Genomic DNA, 16585 nt, shown 5'->3' with positions numbered 1-16585 from the left:
ACTGTATAATGGTTGTCCTGGATCCCCAATATTATATTGTTCGAGCCCTTGTACCTAAGTTTCTTTCTCTAGATGGGTTTATTCTACAAGATTAGAAGATTTAATTGATACAGAAAGTATTACCTCTAAGTGGATGGACTACAATGACTTCAGGGTTGGAATTTAGGTGCCCATTTGAATCTGGGATATGAACTTTGAATAGGCTGCTTTACTTGTTGAAAAAAATAAAACAATTGCTATCTTAGTTTAGTAGTATCATAAGTATTTTTCCTTTTATTAAGTTCTCTGAATATTTTGCTCTAGGGCAATGATTAAAATACTCAAAACATTTAAAAATTTTAAAAATGGCTCCAAAGTAAATTTCTTCATATTGTTTCTTTTTGTTTTATTTAGGGAAATTATCGTTTCATGAAACTCTTACTTACACGCAGAGCAAACTGGATGCAAAAGGATTTAGAAGAAATGACGCCTTTGCACTTGACCACCCGGCACAAGAGCCCTAAGTGTTTGGCACTTCTGCTAAAGTTTATGGCACCAGGGGAAGTAGATACACAGGATAAAAACAAGGTAATAGACTGGCAAAGTCTAAGACAAATGAGAAGAGAAAGCAAATGTTTCCTTTTATGAAATAAAACTTCAAGAAATAAAGCCTAAATTACCACCCATACCTACAGTAGAAGAACTCCATATCTCCATCCATTCCAGGAAAGTATTTCACTTAAGTTCTGTTATTTTAGCCTCTTCACTACCATGTAGGTATTATCATCTCCTTTTTATAGATGGGGACACTCAAGCTCAGAAAGATTAAAATTTTGCACAAGACCCAAGTGATAGAACTAGAATTCAAATCCAAGCCTGTTTAACTCCAAAACCCAATATTGACAGAGTGTCATGATAATTAATGTAGTAGTTAGGCTCATGGTACCCAGAGAAATGTCCCAAGGCATAGTGGTCTAATGGCCTGGGCTTTGGCATCAGATTCCTTGGATTTCAATTCAGAAGCCACCACTTACTTGTTCTGTGTCCTTAGGGAATGCTTAATTCCTATAGGTCTCAATTTTCTCATATGTGAAAAGGGGTATTCAGATTGTTGAAAATAAGGGCTGGGGCTGTAGCTCAGTGGGAGAGTAGTATTTGCCTAACATGTGTAAGGCACTGAGTTTGATCCTTAACACCATGCAAAAATGAAACAAAATAAAGGCATGCTGTCCATCTCCAACTAAAAAAAAAAGAAAGAAAGAAAAGAAAAGAAAAAGATGGTTGACCTCAAAGTGGATCAAGCACTAGGAATTAAACCAGAGAACTGCTTCTCAGCAAAAGAAACAATCAGTGAGATGAATAGAGAGCCTACAGAATGAGAGCAAATCTTTACCACAAGCACATTAGATAGAGCACTAATCTCTAGGATATATAAAGCACTCAAAAACCTTAACACCAAAAAACCAAATAACCCAATCAATAAATGGGCGAAGGAACTGAACAGACACTTCTCAGAAGATAATATACAGTCAGTCAACAAATATGTGAAAAAATGTTCAACATCTCTAGCAATTAGAGAAATACAAATCAAAACTACTCTAAGATTTCATCTCACTCCAGTCAGAATGACAGCTATCAAGAATATAAACAACAATAAGTGTTGGTGAGGATGTGGGGTAAAAGGCACACTCAATACATTGCTAGTGAGACTGTAAATTGGTGCAGTCAATCTGGAAAGCAGTATGGAGATTCCTTGGAATGGTACCACCATTTGACCCAGCTATCCCACTCCTTGGTTTATACCCAAAGGACTTAAAAACAGTATACTACAGAGACATAGCCACATCAATGTTTATAGCAACACAATTCACAATAGTTAAATTGTGGAACCAACCCAGACACCCTTCAGTAGATGAATGGATAGGGAAACACTTGTATATAGACACAGTGGAATATTACTCAGCAACAAAAGAGAATAAAATCATGGCATTTGCAGGTAAATGGATAGAGTAGGAGAATATAGTGCTAAGTGAAGCCAATCCCCAAAAACCAAAGGCCGAATGTTTTCTTTGATATGAGGATGCTGATTCATAATGGCAATTGGGGGGAGCATGAGAGGAATGGAGGAACTTTAGATAGGGCAAAGGGAAGAGAGGGAAAAGGAGGGGGCATGGGGGTAGGAAAGACAATGGAATGAGTTAGACATCATTACCCTAAGCACATGTATGAAGACAGGAATGGTGTGAAAATACTTTGTGTATAACCAGAGACTTGAAAAATTGTGCTCTGTATGTGTAATATGCAACGAATTACATTATGTCATCATATATAACAAATTAGAACAAATAAATAATTTAAAAAATTATTAAATAAAATGAGATAATACATACAAACTGTTCAATGCTTAGTGCATAGTATACTCTCAATAAACGCTCACTGTTACATAACTATTAATTTAATTTTAAGTTCTAATATCTGATATAGCTTTTGTTGCTAGGATTTATTATGTTCTCTGTTACTAAATTCTTAAATATTGTACATAATGGTCATCTTTTTGATTGATGTTCTGAACGTTCTTTACCCGAGGTAAAAATGTGGTCATTAGTTAAGCATGAACAATAATCTTCTTTCTTTCCATCAGGTACTTAGTCATAGAGTCTTATTAACTCCAGTGCTCCCATGTAATTAAAACTCTTACAGCCAGGCACAGCAGGACAAGCCTGTAATCCCAGCTGCTTGGGAGACTGAGTAGATGATCATAAGTTCAAGGCCAGCCTCAGCAACTTAGTGAGACCCTGACTCAAAATAATTCTTTTTAAAAGAAAGGCCTGGAGATATAGCTCAGTGGTAGAGCTCCCCTGGATTCAGTCCCCAGTACCACACACACAAACACACACACACACACATACACACACACACGACCTCTTAAGATTAACTCCACTAGTTTCATATTTAATAATCTTTTTGCTCTCATAGTGTTTATATAGTTTCCAAGTTTTGTTTAGTAGTCACCAGAGTTCTGAGGTCAACTTTTACTTTATAGTAAATATACATTAATATTGTTCCTAACTCATGGTATCTACAGTGGTAATATTTCACTAGAAAAAAAACAGTTCAATTCATCTACAAAGAACCATTAATCACTTAAACCTCCCATGTCTTTAAGCTTTATAATATCTTCCTCAATGTATTCTAGGCATTTCCTGCTGTCTTCCAGTATCTCTATATTCTGTTTTTGGACAGAAAAGGGAGTTTATGTAGTCAGACAGATGAAACAGAGCTGCACATTACAGCAAGTCACAGAGACAACAACAAGACCAGAGCCTAAAGAGTGATTCTTCAAAGACCATCTGTAGTAAAGGATCAGGTGTTTTGTGGTTTTTTTTTTTTAATTTTTAATGTCACAGATCAATTATTTTATAACATGCATTAAAAATGAACAACAAAAATCTAATTAAGAAGGACAAAGAACTTGAGTAGACATTTCTCCAAAGAAGATACACAAATGGCTGAAATGATGCATGATCATTAAGAAAATGCAAATCAAAACCAGTGAGCTAACACTTTACAACTGTTAGTGTGACTATTATCACAAAAACAGAAAATAACCAGTGTGGGAAGGATGTGGAGGAATTTGAATGCTAATGCCTTACTGGAAGAAGTGTGAAATGCTGCAGCTACTATACAAAACAGCATGGCAATTCCTCAGAAATTAAACGTAAAATTACCATATGATCTGGCAGTTCCAGTTTTGGATAAATACTCAAAGAATTGAAATTAGGAACTCAAACAGACATTTGTGCATTCATGTTCAATAGCAGCGTTATTCACAATAGCCAAAAGATGAAAACATTTGGGACTTACCCAAATGCCCATTGATGGATAACTGGATGATTAAAATGTAGTAGCTATCTGTATATACAATAGAATATTATTCAACCCTAGAAAGGAATGAAATTATGAAATATGCTACAACATAAATAAACTGTGAAGAAACATACTAAGTGAAATAAGTCAAACACGAATGGATAAATACTGTTTGATTCTACTTAAGAAGTACCTAGGATAACCAAATTTATTCAGACAGAAAGTAGACTGATAGTTGCCAGGAGCTAGGGGAAGTTAAGACTGGATAGTTATTGTTAAATGGGTACAGAGTTTCAGTTTGGGAAGATAAAAAATTTCTGGAGGTGTAGAGTATTGATGGTTGCACAGTGATCTGAATGTACTTAATGCCACTGAACTGTCCACTTAAAAACAGTTAAAGTGGTGAATTTTCTATTATGTATATTTTAATACAGTAATCAAAGAATTACTAAAAAACAAAAAACAAACATGTAGAAAAATAAGTTCAAACTTTTTACTATTAGGCTGAACAGACATATTTCAATAAATATAATCAGAATAAACATGACATAGGAAAACAAAGGATGATTAATAATTGCTATTATAGTTGTGATTTTACTGTGTTCCACAGTTGTTATTAAACAAAACTAACAAATTAAATTGACTTTATCTTAAATGCCTGTAGGTACACTTTGAATATATGTGTCAGATTTTAATGTGACAGATGAGCTTGGTTCATGCTCATTAAATTATCTAATTCTTGATTGGACTGATGATTATGCTGTCAGGGATAATGTACATATAAACAGTTCCTATGTTTTTCCTTAGTAATTATCCTAATAGCAAAAACAGTCTTATGTCTGTTCAGAGGTATGTGGATGGGTATTTAGAAATGATTTTTAAGCAGTTTCAACAAGTTGAGGATGATCATTTTATTTGAAATAAAGCAAGTGTTGATATACTTTCAAAATGTATCTTTTCTTCAGTAACTAGGTCTAACAGTTATCCTATAAAATTATAAATTTAAATTTATCTTTTGATATAAAGAATGGATTCTAGATCTATGAACTTTCTATAGATATATCTTCTTTTTAAAAAATATTTTTTAGTTGTAGTTGGATACAATACCTTTATTTTATTTATTTATTTTTATATGGTGCTGAGGATCGAACCCAGCACCTGGCACATGCTAGGTAAGCACTCTACCGCTGAGGCACAACCCCAGCCCCTATCTTCTTTTTCGATAGATATTAAAATTAAAATCAGTCTATCAAATTCTAAGGTACTTGGTTACAACCAAATATACAATGTATCAAGCTTAATATTTACTTCATTGATAATTATTCATAATTATTGGGCAGTTTTTATCTTTCTTAGCATTAGTTGTATTTGATAAACTAAATGACTGTTACCATTAAGAGGTTGGACTCTATAATCAGACCACCTGGGTTAAAATCTCAGTTTAGCCACATACTACCTTTATGTTCCTGAGTAAACTACTCATCTTCTTTGTACTCTTTTTGTATCAATCACATGCAAATTAAAGAGTACTTAGCTCCCAGAGATGTCATGATGACTGTGTGGTGTAAAATTATACAACTCTTACACCCATGCTTATTACACAATAATAGCTTCCTAATAATAATAATAATAATAATAATAATAATAATAATAATAATTATTCCTTCCTAATATATAGTTCTTTTGAGATCCTCTCACTCTTTCAGCAAACAGCTCTGCATTGGAGTGCCTACTACAACAACCCTGAACATGTGAAGCTGCTTATCAAGCATGATTCCAACATTGGGATTCCTGATGTTGAAGGCAAGATCCCTCTCCACTGGGCAGCCAACCATAAAGACCCAAGTGCTGTTCATACTGTGAGATGCATTCTGGTGAGTAGAAAAATGCTACTGGACCCGAATGGCCATTTTCGGAAAAAAAAAAAAAAAATCTCCTATGAAATATCTAATGTGTACAAAAGCATATATATGTTTATACATATTATACAAAAAAATCATGAAGCAAAAGAACACAACAAACATGTGGACTTATCCCCCAAGACATAGAGCATTTCAATACCATTGTTTAAGAGCAGAGTTTTCCTGAGTTCCAGTTTCCAAATACATTCAGTCGTCTGACGCTGTTCTCACTCCTGACCCCCATCAACTACTTTCCCGAATTTATATTTACCATTCCCTTATTTTGCTTTATATTTTAAATTAAATAATAAGTAGATATAAGCAAGTATCATAGAAATGCATGTGTACTATAAAGAATAAGGAAACAACAGATTCATGTACTCACCACTGAATTTTTAAAAAGGTACACTACCATTACCATTGAAGTCTTCTGGGTAGAGTACCTTCCAGTACCATTCTATTCTCTGCTTCCTTCTACTGATTTTCATTAGTTTTAAATTTTATATACATGAAATCACATTGCAGATATTCTTTGTAGTGTGATTTTACTTGTTGAACCTCATGCTGGAGATTTTATATATGCTACTATGTGTAGCTGTAATGATTTAATTTTAACTGCTATGTAGTATTCCATTTTATGAATAAACTGTATATTGTTTTATTGTTGACAGACATTTAAACTATATTTTTGCTGTTTACAATCACTGCTGCTTTGAGTATTTTTTAAAATAATCTGTGGAATATATTTTTTTCAATTGTTTAGGAATGCAATTGATTTTTTGCTCATTAATTATATATCTAACCTATTTTATTAATTTTGAATACTTGTCAGTAGATTATGAGGTCTTCTAATCACTGTGTCCTAACTTCCAACTTTACATAGTGTTGTCGCTATTTGTTTTTAATACATAAATTAGACTTTTAAAAGTGTTATTTTGTATATACAATGATTATTTATTTTTACTTGCATCCTTCCTAATTTTTTCTTTACTTAAGTCTTCCTTCTGGAATTATTATCTTCCTTCTTAATATATAGTTTTTAAAACTTCCATTAGTATAGATATATAAGTGGTAAACTCTGCTTCTTGTTTGTTTGCTTGGGGGAGTGGTTAATTGATTCTTTTTTTTTTTTAGTTGTTGCTAGACCTTATTTTATGTATTTATGTATTGTGATGAGAATCTAACCCAGTGCCTCACACATGCCAGACAAGTGTGCTACCGCTCAGCCCCAGCCCCAGCCCTAATTGATTCTTTTTAGTTATATATAACATTAGGATATGTTTTGACATAATCACAAAAGCATGGAATATAATTTGCTCTAATTCAGTCCCCAGTACTTCCCTCTCCCCTGCCTCCGCTCTCCTCCTTCTCCTTTCCCTCAAATCTACTCATCTTTCTGTAATTTATTTATAGTTTCTTTTAAATTAGTGTCTTATGGATATATTTGATGTTGAGATTCACTGTGGTATATTCATCTATGTACATAGGAAAGTTCAGTCAGATTCATTCCACTGTTCTTTCCCATCCTTGCCTCCTCCCCTTCAGTCCCCTTAGTCTGCTCTGCTGACCTTTCCCCTATTTTGGTGGAATTCCCTCTTCCTTTTTTCCCCCTTTCTAGCTCCCCCTCGACCACCACTTACTTATTTGGGGTTAGCTTCCATATATCAGAGAAAACATTTTACCTTTTGACTTTTGGGGGCTAGCTTGAACTTTCTTTTTTTAACTGTTGAGAGTGTCTGCCTTGGACTGGGGGTAGAGCTCAGAGGTAGAGCATTTGCCTAGCATGTGCAAGGTCCTGAGTTCAATCCCCAGTACCACCAACCAACAAAGCAACCAACCAAACAAGTCTGCCTTTCAACCTTGCTCTTGAAAAAAACAGTTTTCTTGTGTACACAATCCCAGGTAGTTAATTTTCTTAGCTCTTTCAGGGTATTATTTTGCTCCTTTCTGCCTTTTATTATCACTCTTCAGAAGTCTATTATTGGTCTAATTATCATTCTTTTTTAGATGACCTATCTTTTTCACTCTAGCTGTTTTAGTTCTCTCTGTTTGGCATTCTACAGTCTTACTACAGTGTGCTTAGGGGTGGCCATTTTAAAAAATCCTGTTTGGTGTACATTCTGATTATTGTATCTCAGTTCTGAAACATATAGCTATTATCTCTTTAAATCTTGATTCTCCTTTATTAACTCTATTCTTGCCTTTGGGGTCTCCAATTATCTACATTTTAGAACTTTGCACCTTATTCTCCATGTTTCCTCACTTAATCTTCTATTCCCGACTCCTGGAGTCTCTGCTGCATTCTGGGTAATGGCAACTGATTCATCTTGTCGTTTACTGAGTCTTGCCTGACCTATTGAGTGTTTAATTCTAGTGATTGTATTTTTTTTTCACTTCTAAAAATTCTACTTGGTTTGTTTTCAAATCTGTCTTATCATTATATTAGTATTTCCTTTCTTGCTCACTTCCCATTTCATTTTTTATCTTTTTACATATTTCATATATTCATTTCATTTATTTACTTATTAATTTATTTTGGTGCAGGGCCTTACACATGCTAGCCAAGTGCCCTACCAGCAAATTACATCCCCAGCCTTTATTTTATATTCTTTATGTGTTAATTCCAACATCTGAAGTCCTTGGGGGGCAATTCTCACTTATTTCCTCTCAGATTTGGCCTTCTTTTTCCCTTGTGTAAATACACCATACTCATTAGGAGTCTCCGGGGCCTAAATCATACAATTTTTTTTTTGTAAAATAGGCTGACTGGATAGGAAGTTTTAAACCTGGAATGGCCCTTCAAAGAGTTCTCAGATTGAGGCAAGAGGGCTAGGCCCAACCTGAGAAGAAACATGACCTTGGGTGAGGTAACTCTGTGGCTGAAGAAATTCCAGAAAGCTGACAATTAAGGGTTGCTAGTTGGTAGAGCTCCCAGCAGCTAGTGAAGTAAAGCCTCTAGTCTTGAAGGGGGACCTAAGTAATGCATTATAATGTCTGCTACAAAGATCCAATGGAAAAATGAATAACTATTGTGAACTGTCAATTTACAGAGCAATAAAAATGAATCACCAATAAACATATAATTAAAAATCTCCCTCTCATTCATAAAAGAACTACAAATTAAGACATCATTGAAGTGTCTTTCATACTCATATGGGGAAAATGTAGTAAGCTTGATATACCAAGTGATTAATTTGTGCCAGCATGTGGGGAAATAAAAAAATTTGCACATTGTCATGGGTGTGTTAATTGGTATAACCATTTGGAGAGCAGTTTGACAATATCTGGTTGAAGATGCAGATGTCCTTCAACCCAGTAATTCCCCTTTTGGTTTCTAGCCAAGAGAAAACCCTCACACATGTGCTACAAGGAACAATAAAGAAAGTATATTTATTGCAGCATTATTTGTAATCATGAAGAAATGGAAATTAGCTAACTGTCCCTCAGTAGAATAGACAACTAAATCATATTTTATTCATGCACTTCAACAAATGAACTAGTATCAGCATAGATACCACAAGTAGGTTGTTGAGAGAAAAAGTTGCCAAAAGATATACATGTATACTGCCATTATGTAAATATCGAAAACACACATACAAAGTTTATGTATTGCTTATGGATGTGCCCATATGTACAGAAGGACAAAAATACGGCTTTAACTGAATCTGTAACAGATACAAAAACACATTAGGCAAAATATTGATACTTTTTAACATAGTACATGATGGCTATTCTTTTCTGTACTTTTTATAGTTAAATATGAAAATAAATTTTAAGTTTTAGACTGTACACTTTTTTTGGCTTTATCACTTTACTTGTGACCATAAAGAATATGGAGGTTTTGTTTAGAAAATTGCTCATTACTTATGCCAAATAAAATTTATTGAGGATTCCACATATGTCTAAAAGTCTTTGGTTCCTCTAAAATAGGATGCTGCTCCAACGGAGTCTTTACTGAACTGGCAAGACTATGAGGGGCGCACACCTCTTCATTTTGCTGTTGCTGATGGAAACCTGACGGTGGTTGATGTCTTGACTTCATATGAAAGCTGCAATATAACGTCTTATGATAACTTATTTCGAACCCCACTTCACTGGGCAGCTTTACTAGGTAAGTTGGCTTTAAATTACAGGATCAATAGTAGGAAGAACTGCATGAGTATAGGAAAGTTCCTATGCCTTCTCTTCCCCTGTTGGTTCCCTTCTCCATTTAAATATTTTAATTTTTCATTGATATGTTAAATTATTTTATAAACTGTCTCCCTTCATTGTATACTTAAATTTTAGTTATGTAACTTTGTTTTCAGTTAAATGATGTTAGCTTTAATTTCAACATCATATTGTAACTTTTAACTTTTGTTTTTCATGTTCATTGCCTTTATTTATGGGGAAAGGGGCTTTGATTTTATGTTTGTGTTAATACCATGATAATTGCTTTTTTCCTTCATATTTGCTTTTTATTTAAACTTTTGGGGAGTCACTTTTTTAGTCCTTTTTTTTATAGATAGGGATCTCACTATGTTGCCCATGCTGGCCTCAAACTACTGAACTACTGGGCTCAAGTGGTCCTCCTGCTTCAGCCTTCTAAGTAGCTGGGACTACAGGTGTGAACCACTCTACCCAGCCGCTTTTTTTTTTTTTTTTTTTTTTNGTTTTGTAACATGTGTGATAATTTCTTTTTTTTTTTTTTTTTTTGGCAGTTCTATGGTTCTATAGATATTGAACCTAGGGCCACGCCTCATGCATGATGCCAGGCAGACATATGCTCTACCACTGAACTACATCCCCACCAAGGGATCACTTTTTTAGATGAGAGAATGTGTATGTGTGTGTGTGACAGATTTTTCTTTTCTTTCTTTCTTTTTTTTTTTTTTGAAAAGGGTACATTCTGAAAGGCTTTCTCTTTTGCTGACCCATTAATAATTAAATGAGAATTTGGTCTTTTTTTTCCCCCCTGCTATTATGCTATTATTAGTTTTTTCAGGGTTTTTCTTAATTTTGTTTGTTTTTTGCCTGTTTCCTTTGTTTTCTGTCTTTTGGTTTATGGATTAGGTTTGTTGCTGTTATTTGGTTTTGAAATACTTTGTGTTATTAGGAGGATTTTTAGTTTCTGTTAGGGGTTACATAAACTTATCAAAAACAGTTTTTTGAGTCTGAGTCAGTTTATTTATCTGCTAATTTCCACGTAAAGACAGAATTTAGCACACTTTTACTCACTATTCTTTTAATATTTGTTGATATAATCTGAGGTTTTTCCCTCCAATTATTATTATCTTGATATTAGTTTATAAATTACACATTTTCTCTTTTGAACATGATTTTTCTGTTGCCTTCAGTTTTTATAATTAAATTTATAACTGGTATTTAAACTTCATTTCAATGCATGGATTCACCCCTTTTTCCTTTTCCTCTAGAATGTGAGTGTATTTGGCAAATTTGTCTCATAACTAAATTGATTTTTTTTTACCCATAAATTCTGCTTTCTTTCTGCCTCCTGTATAGATTGTAATTTAGATTGCATTTTCACTTCCTTCTCTCCATATTTCTTTTCATTTTTTCCCCATCAGCATTGGAAATTAAACCCAGAGACACTTTATTGCTGAGCTATATTCCATCCCTTTTGTTCTTTATTTGGAGACAGTTCTCTTGAAGTTTCCCAGGCTGACCTCTAACTTACTCTCCTCCTGCCTCCACCCGCTGGTTAGCTGGGAATAGAGTCATGCACCACCACACCCAGCTTTACCTGTATTTCTTTAATTTCATCTTATTTCCTTTTACCTCCTTCCATTCATTACCTTTGTATTTCAGTCTGTTTTCTTCTTAGGGTGTTCTGTTTCTGTTTCCTAGAAGCCACCTCTTTTTATCGTAAGTCAAAGATGCCAGTTTCCTGAATTTTTCCTCTGGATCCTTCTTAGATCACTTCAGAGGTATGCTCTATATCTTTCTTCTGGTTCCTTTTCCCCTGTGCTATAGGATGCTTTCTAGTAGTCTTCACTGAATTTTTATCTTTATGCCACAAAACAAGATGGGATGTGTTCAGGTTAACTGTGTGGCATAGATTGCCTTGTGTTCTGGAGACTCCATCTTAAGTCACATATGCAAAGTAGATGAGCACAGTACCACTCAAATTCCCTTTTTTCTGCCTGGTTTTCATTCAGTGTATCCTTGCTGTGCTAATATGGCATCTTCTTCATTGCCCAGTTCCCCAGTGTGCTCTAGTAATAAAGAGTATGAAATTCAGGTTTCTACAAATGCTATTATAGGTTCAATTTTTTTTTATCTTTTCTATAGTTCTTCACTTATAGAACCCACTTCCTCCAGAGTGTACTGCAGAATATTGTCCCACCAGTACCTTGTCATACCTACCTCCTTGTTTTGTGGGATTTAAAATCACTGCCTTGATGTTAAAAAACTAGGGGAGAGAGATTAGAGGGAATGGCCAGGAAGCCATTCAGGATATAGAATAGTAGAAGGGAACAGCTGTGTAGTTCTAGTTAATTGGTGATGGAACTTGAGACAGGCACAGGGAATCCTAAGAGGACCTATCTTCCCTCCTCTGTGACTGACCATTTACAAAGTGAAGTCAGGGAATGCAATGAGATGATACCTAATATTAGGTACCTAATACCTAATAATATTTTCTTGGTCTAGCAGTTATACCCAATGTCATTTCTTTCTCAATTGAAGCATTAAGATTTTAGTGCTGTGTGTTTTCACCTTGTTCTATTCTATCTAGTATGCTGGTGAGAAGTTAGATGAGTCTGCACTGGAAGACAGTGCTATTCACAAAACATTTTGAATGCTGCATTATGTGCGAGTGATTTTTCTTACATCTTTCTTTTTTCAAATAGATTATAAATTAATTGTGTCCTTCCTATGTTATAACTACCTTGTTGTGTTTGCTCTCAGGCCATGCACAAATTGTCCATCTCCTTTTAGAACGAAATAAATCTGGAACTATCCCATCTGACAGCCAAGGAGCAACACCCTTGCACTATGCAGCTCAGAGTAACTTTGCTGTAAGTAAAATAAGGCAATTTTCTTTTTTCTTTTGGTGATGCTGGGAACTGAACCCAGGGCTTTGAGCATGCTGGGATAGTGCTCTTCCACTGAACTATATCCCCAGCCCAATAATTCTTTTTTCTTACTTTTTATTTTGATATAATACATGCAGTTGCAGGGAACAATACAAGATCCCTTGTAGTCTTCACCCAGCTTACCCTAATGGTAACATCTGGTACAATTATCAGAAATGGGAAGTTGACAATGATCTTATTAAAATTTCACCAGTTTTATGGGTGCTCATTTGCCCGTGTTGATATAGCAATTATCTTCTGACAATTGTTCATATTGTTAATTCTGTGATTCAAGTGACATTTCAACTTTTTGTGAAGCTGGTCACATGCAAAGTTTGATATAGCTTTTATTTTAACATTCAGTGTAATATTTTGCTTTATGTAAGTAAATGTGTTTCATCTTTTGTTACATTTATAGTACTAAGGACATCTTAGTGTTCAACAATCTTTATTTTCCTAAAAGCAGTGTGGCAAGGCTTTGGAATTAAAAAAACCTTGGCTGGAAACTATCTGTATGACCTTAATGGAAATTTCTTAACCTGAATCTTTGTTTCTTAATCTGTAAAATGAGGATAATTATGCCTTTTCTTTTTGGATTGGTGTAAAGACTAGAGAAAATTTATGACAAGTGCCCACTATAATTGCTGGCCTAGAACAGGTACTGAATAGAATATGTTCTTATTACTAGTGCTAATAATTATGTATTTTATATCTGAGAAAGCAAACATGAATTGTTCTTTCAGAAACACTGAATATCAGCAATAGTTCTTCCTTTATAGCTCTTTATGTTTTGCAAAGCACTTTCCTGTTCATTATGTCCTCAGACCACCCTGCAACATGACAATGTGTAAGCTAGATCAGCTTCCTGAGTATGTATGGCCAGCAAAAACTAAAGACTCAAACAAAGATTAACACACACATTAAAGCAGTCACAGTTGATTGGGCTGTCTTCTACAGGTGTGCATTCATGAAACCCTTGGTTTTATTAAATTATGATAATATTATCATCAGTACAGAATAATTTCAACTTCTTGACTTCTCCAAATACTTCTTGAATACTCAGAGGGTGAAAATATTTTACTTTCATACCCTTCTTTACTCTCTGGTCTCCAAAAAACAAAATATGTCTATAGTCCTTCCTTCTTAGCATTCTTAAAAATTCAAGAGTTATCATCTAGAATTTTATCAAATCATTATCTTCTTTTATCTCCCAACATCACAGAAAAATGCAAAGTAGTATTTTGAGGAAGAGTACTTTCTTCTAACAAATAGATAAGAAATTCTCTTGGCCTAGGCTTTTCAATCTATGGATATCAGACCTCAACCCCATAATACAACGTAAGTCTATGAGATGGGTCATATTATCCAGTATACAGATTTTTTAAAAAAGCACGATTCCAAGAGATTAAATTACTTGTCCATGGTCTCAAATCAGTTTTAGGCTCCAATTTATAAATGTACAGATACCAATAATTAAATAACTATACTAATGGAGTAAGAAAGAATAGTAGAACATTATGGATGTTAATTCAAAGAAATATTTGCTTTAGATATCTGCTAATTAACAGAGTTGATTCTTAATGTTATGCAGATTTTCTAAGTTCTCTTTCAAGTCCCTTGATCAACTTGGCCCCTTGTTAACTCACAGGAGGATGCAAACTTCATTTTTTAAAAATATCAAAAAACAAAAGCAAACAACCAAAATTCCCATAAATATTCATCATTAAGAAAAAACATACTCAGCAAAAAATTTGCAAATTAGTAAGAGAAAAAAACCAAAAAATGACAAACTTTTAAAGTGCATTTAATGAACATATACAGTAGACCTTAGAAGTATAGCTTTAAAAAAAAATTGTAGTTGTAGATGGACAGCATGTCTTTATTTTATTTGTTTATTTTTATGTGGTGCTAAGGATCGAACCCAGTGCCTCACATGTGCTAAGCAAGTGCCCTGCCACTGAGCTACAGCCTCAGCCCAAGCATAAGCTTTCATACTTCAGTAATTCACCGGAGTTTTAAGACTAGGAAACTATATGATGTAGTAAAAGGAGTACTGTAATTTAGCCCTGTCATCTATTTTTGTTTCTACCCCAAATATTTTGTATGACCTTGAATCTGAATTTTTTTTCATGTATAAAATGAGGGACTGGATTAAATGAGCCCTTAATTTTATTCTTTCTGTACTAAGACTCAATATTTTATACATTTTTTCTAAATTAAAAGCCCAAAAAACTTCTTTCTGAAACTTTAACATTCATTCAAGCACAAGTTTCTTGATAGTTCTAAATTTATAAGAATCTGAGTTCTGAGGAAATAGGCAATTTAAAATGCTGAAATATTAGCAAGACCCTCTCTCAAACTAAAAAGGGCTGAGGATGTAGCTCAGTGGAAAGCTCTCCTGGATTCAACCCCCAGTTCCCTACTCCAAGATGCTGAAATGTTAACCCCTACTAAAGATGTCAGACACTGTTAGGATTGTCAAGGGTCCTGGGTTTTGTATGATTCCAGGGGAGTGACCTAGAATATAGGAATTGCTAAATAAATACGTTTAAACGAACACTGTGTATCTCAGTAACCATCAATCAGTGTTCAGTAAGTGTGTTAACCATCTTTAAAAGTTCTAGTAACAAAACACATGATGTATTTATTTTCTCCTGAGGTATGTCTGAACACTCTGCGTGTAAAATGTCTAATAAAACATATATTTTAATGTTGGTCATGACACTGAATATGTCTGAGTCTTTTAACTGTCACTTCCAAGTGACCAAACGTTTTTAAACTTAATTAAAAATGATCATTCTCAATTTTGAGAATGTTGAATGAGAGGTTTAGATTATGGTTTTAAAGTGTTATAGAAACTAAAACCAATATATAAGGACAGGGAATTATTATTTTCAATGAAAATTTTTACTCTGTTATTCATAGAAAAGACAATTTAATTTGATTCAAAAGTAAGGGGAAATACTTTACTTCTTAGTGAAGATATATATATATATATCTGCTTTGTTAACATAAAATGTTACCCTGTTGTCTCAATTTTTTAAATGAAGTTTTCTTACAGGAAACAGTACAAGTTTTTTTAAAACATCCTTCAGTGAAAGATGATTCAGACCTCGAAGGAAGAACATCCTTTATGTGGGCAGCAGGGAAAGGCAGTGATGATGTCCTTAGGACTATGCTGAGTTTAAAATCTGACATTGATATTAACATGGCAGACAAATATGGGGGCACAGGTAAGAACTGGTAGATAAGTTCAGTTTGCTTTAATTCACCTTTCAAAGTATAGGTGGTACTATAAAATTTGAAATCATTGTTTCAAAAAATTGAAATCATTGTTCCTAACCTAATACTGTTTGAATTCACCACTTTTAAAGTTTGAGTTTGATAACTTTTATTTCTTCCAAGTATTATGTCTAAAATTGCACACGTTTCTACCAGGTGAATGGTAGCATTTGGTTTAAAACGTTGGTTGCTCCTTAAACATGGTTATGGTAACTCTTCTGATCATTTTATCTTTGTTCTTAAAAATTTTTAAAAAGCAGAAGCCACTTTAAAACTATGCATTTTTAGTAGTTACTAATTATATTTTCAAAAATTTAGAGTCATGTTTTAAAGAATGCCTGTGTTCTCACCAGTCTCACTTACTATGTTCTTTTCTGAGTTTTGAGTAGAATGACTGAGTACTGAATCTCCCACTTTAGAGATAACCTCCCATGACTCTAGGTTTCACAACTTCAAGGCAGCATTGCATCAGAAGCTCTT

General features: G+C 34.1%; 1 protein-coding gene across 5 annotated transcripts in view; it reads left to right on the top strand.

Moving 5' to 3' along the window:
• Invs (inversin) overlaps positions 1-16585 on the top strand; it is a 157277-nt gene that overhangs the window by 80315 nt on the left and 60377 nt on the right. For 4 of the 5 annotated variants that reach the window (XR_007340681.1, XM_048783301.1, XM_015492253.2 and 1 more), the window contains exons 4-8: positions 394-567; positions 5553-5720; positions 9678-9858; positions 12657-12766; positions 15885-16056. Coding sequence is in view for 4 of the 5 variants with exons in the window: in XM_048783301.1 (XP_048639258.1) it covers positions 394-567; positions 5553-5720; positions 9678-9858; positions 12657-12766; positions 15885-16056 (805 nt within the window). In the remaining variant the exon portion in view is untranslated. Of the gene's footprint in view, positions 1-393; positions 568-5552; positions 5721-9677; positions 9859-12656; positions 12767-15873; positions 16057-16585 lie in introns of those variants that run through there. The other variant, XM_048783302.1, reaches the window with a different exon arrangement.

This window comes from Marmota marmota, unplaced genomic scaffold (genome assembly GCF_001458135.2).
Source record: "Marmota marmota marmota unplaced genomic scaffold, marMar, whole genome shotgun sequence".
NCBI lineage: Eukaryota > Metazoa > Chordata > Mammalia > Rodentia > Sciuridae > Marmota > Marmota marmota.
This window is presented reverse-complemented; position numbering and strand designations above follow the sequence as displayed.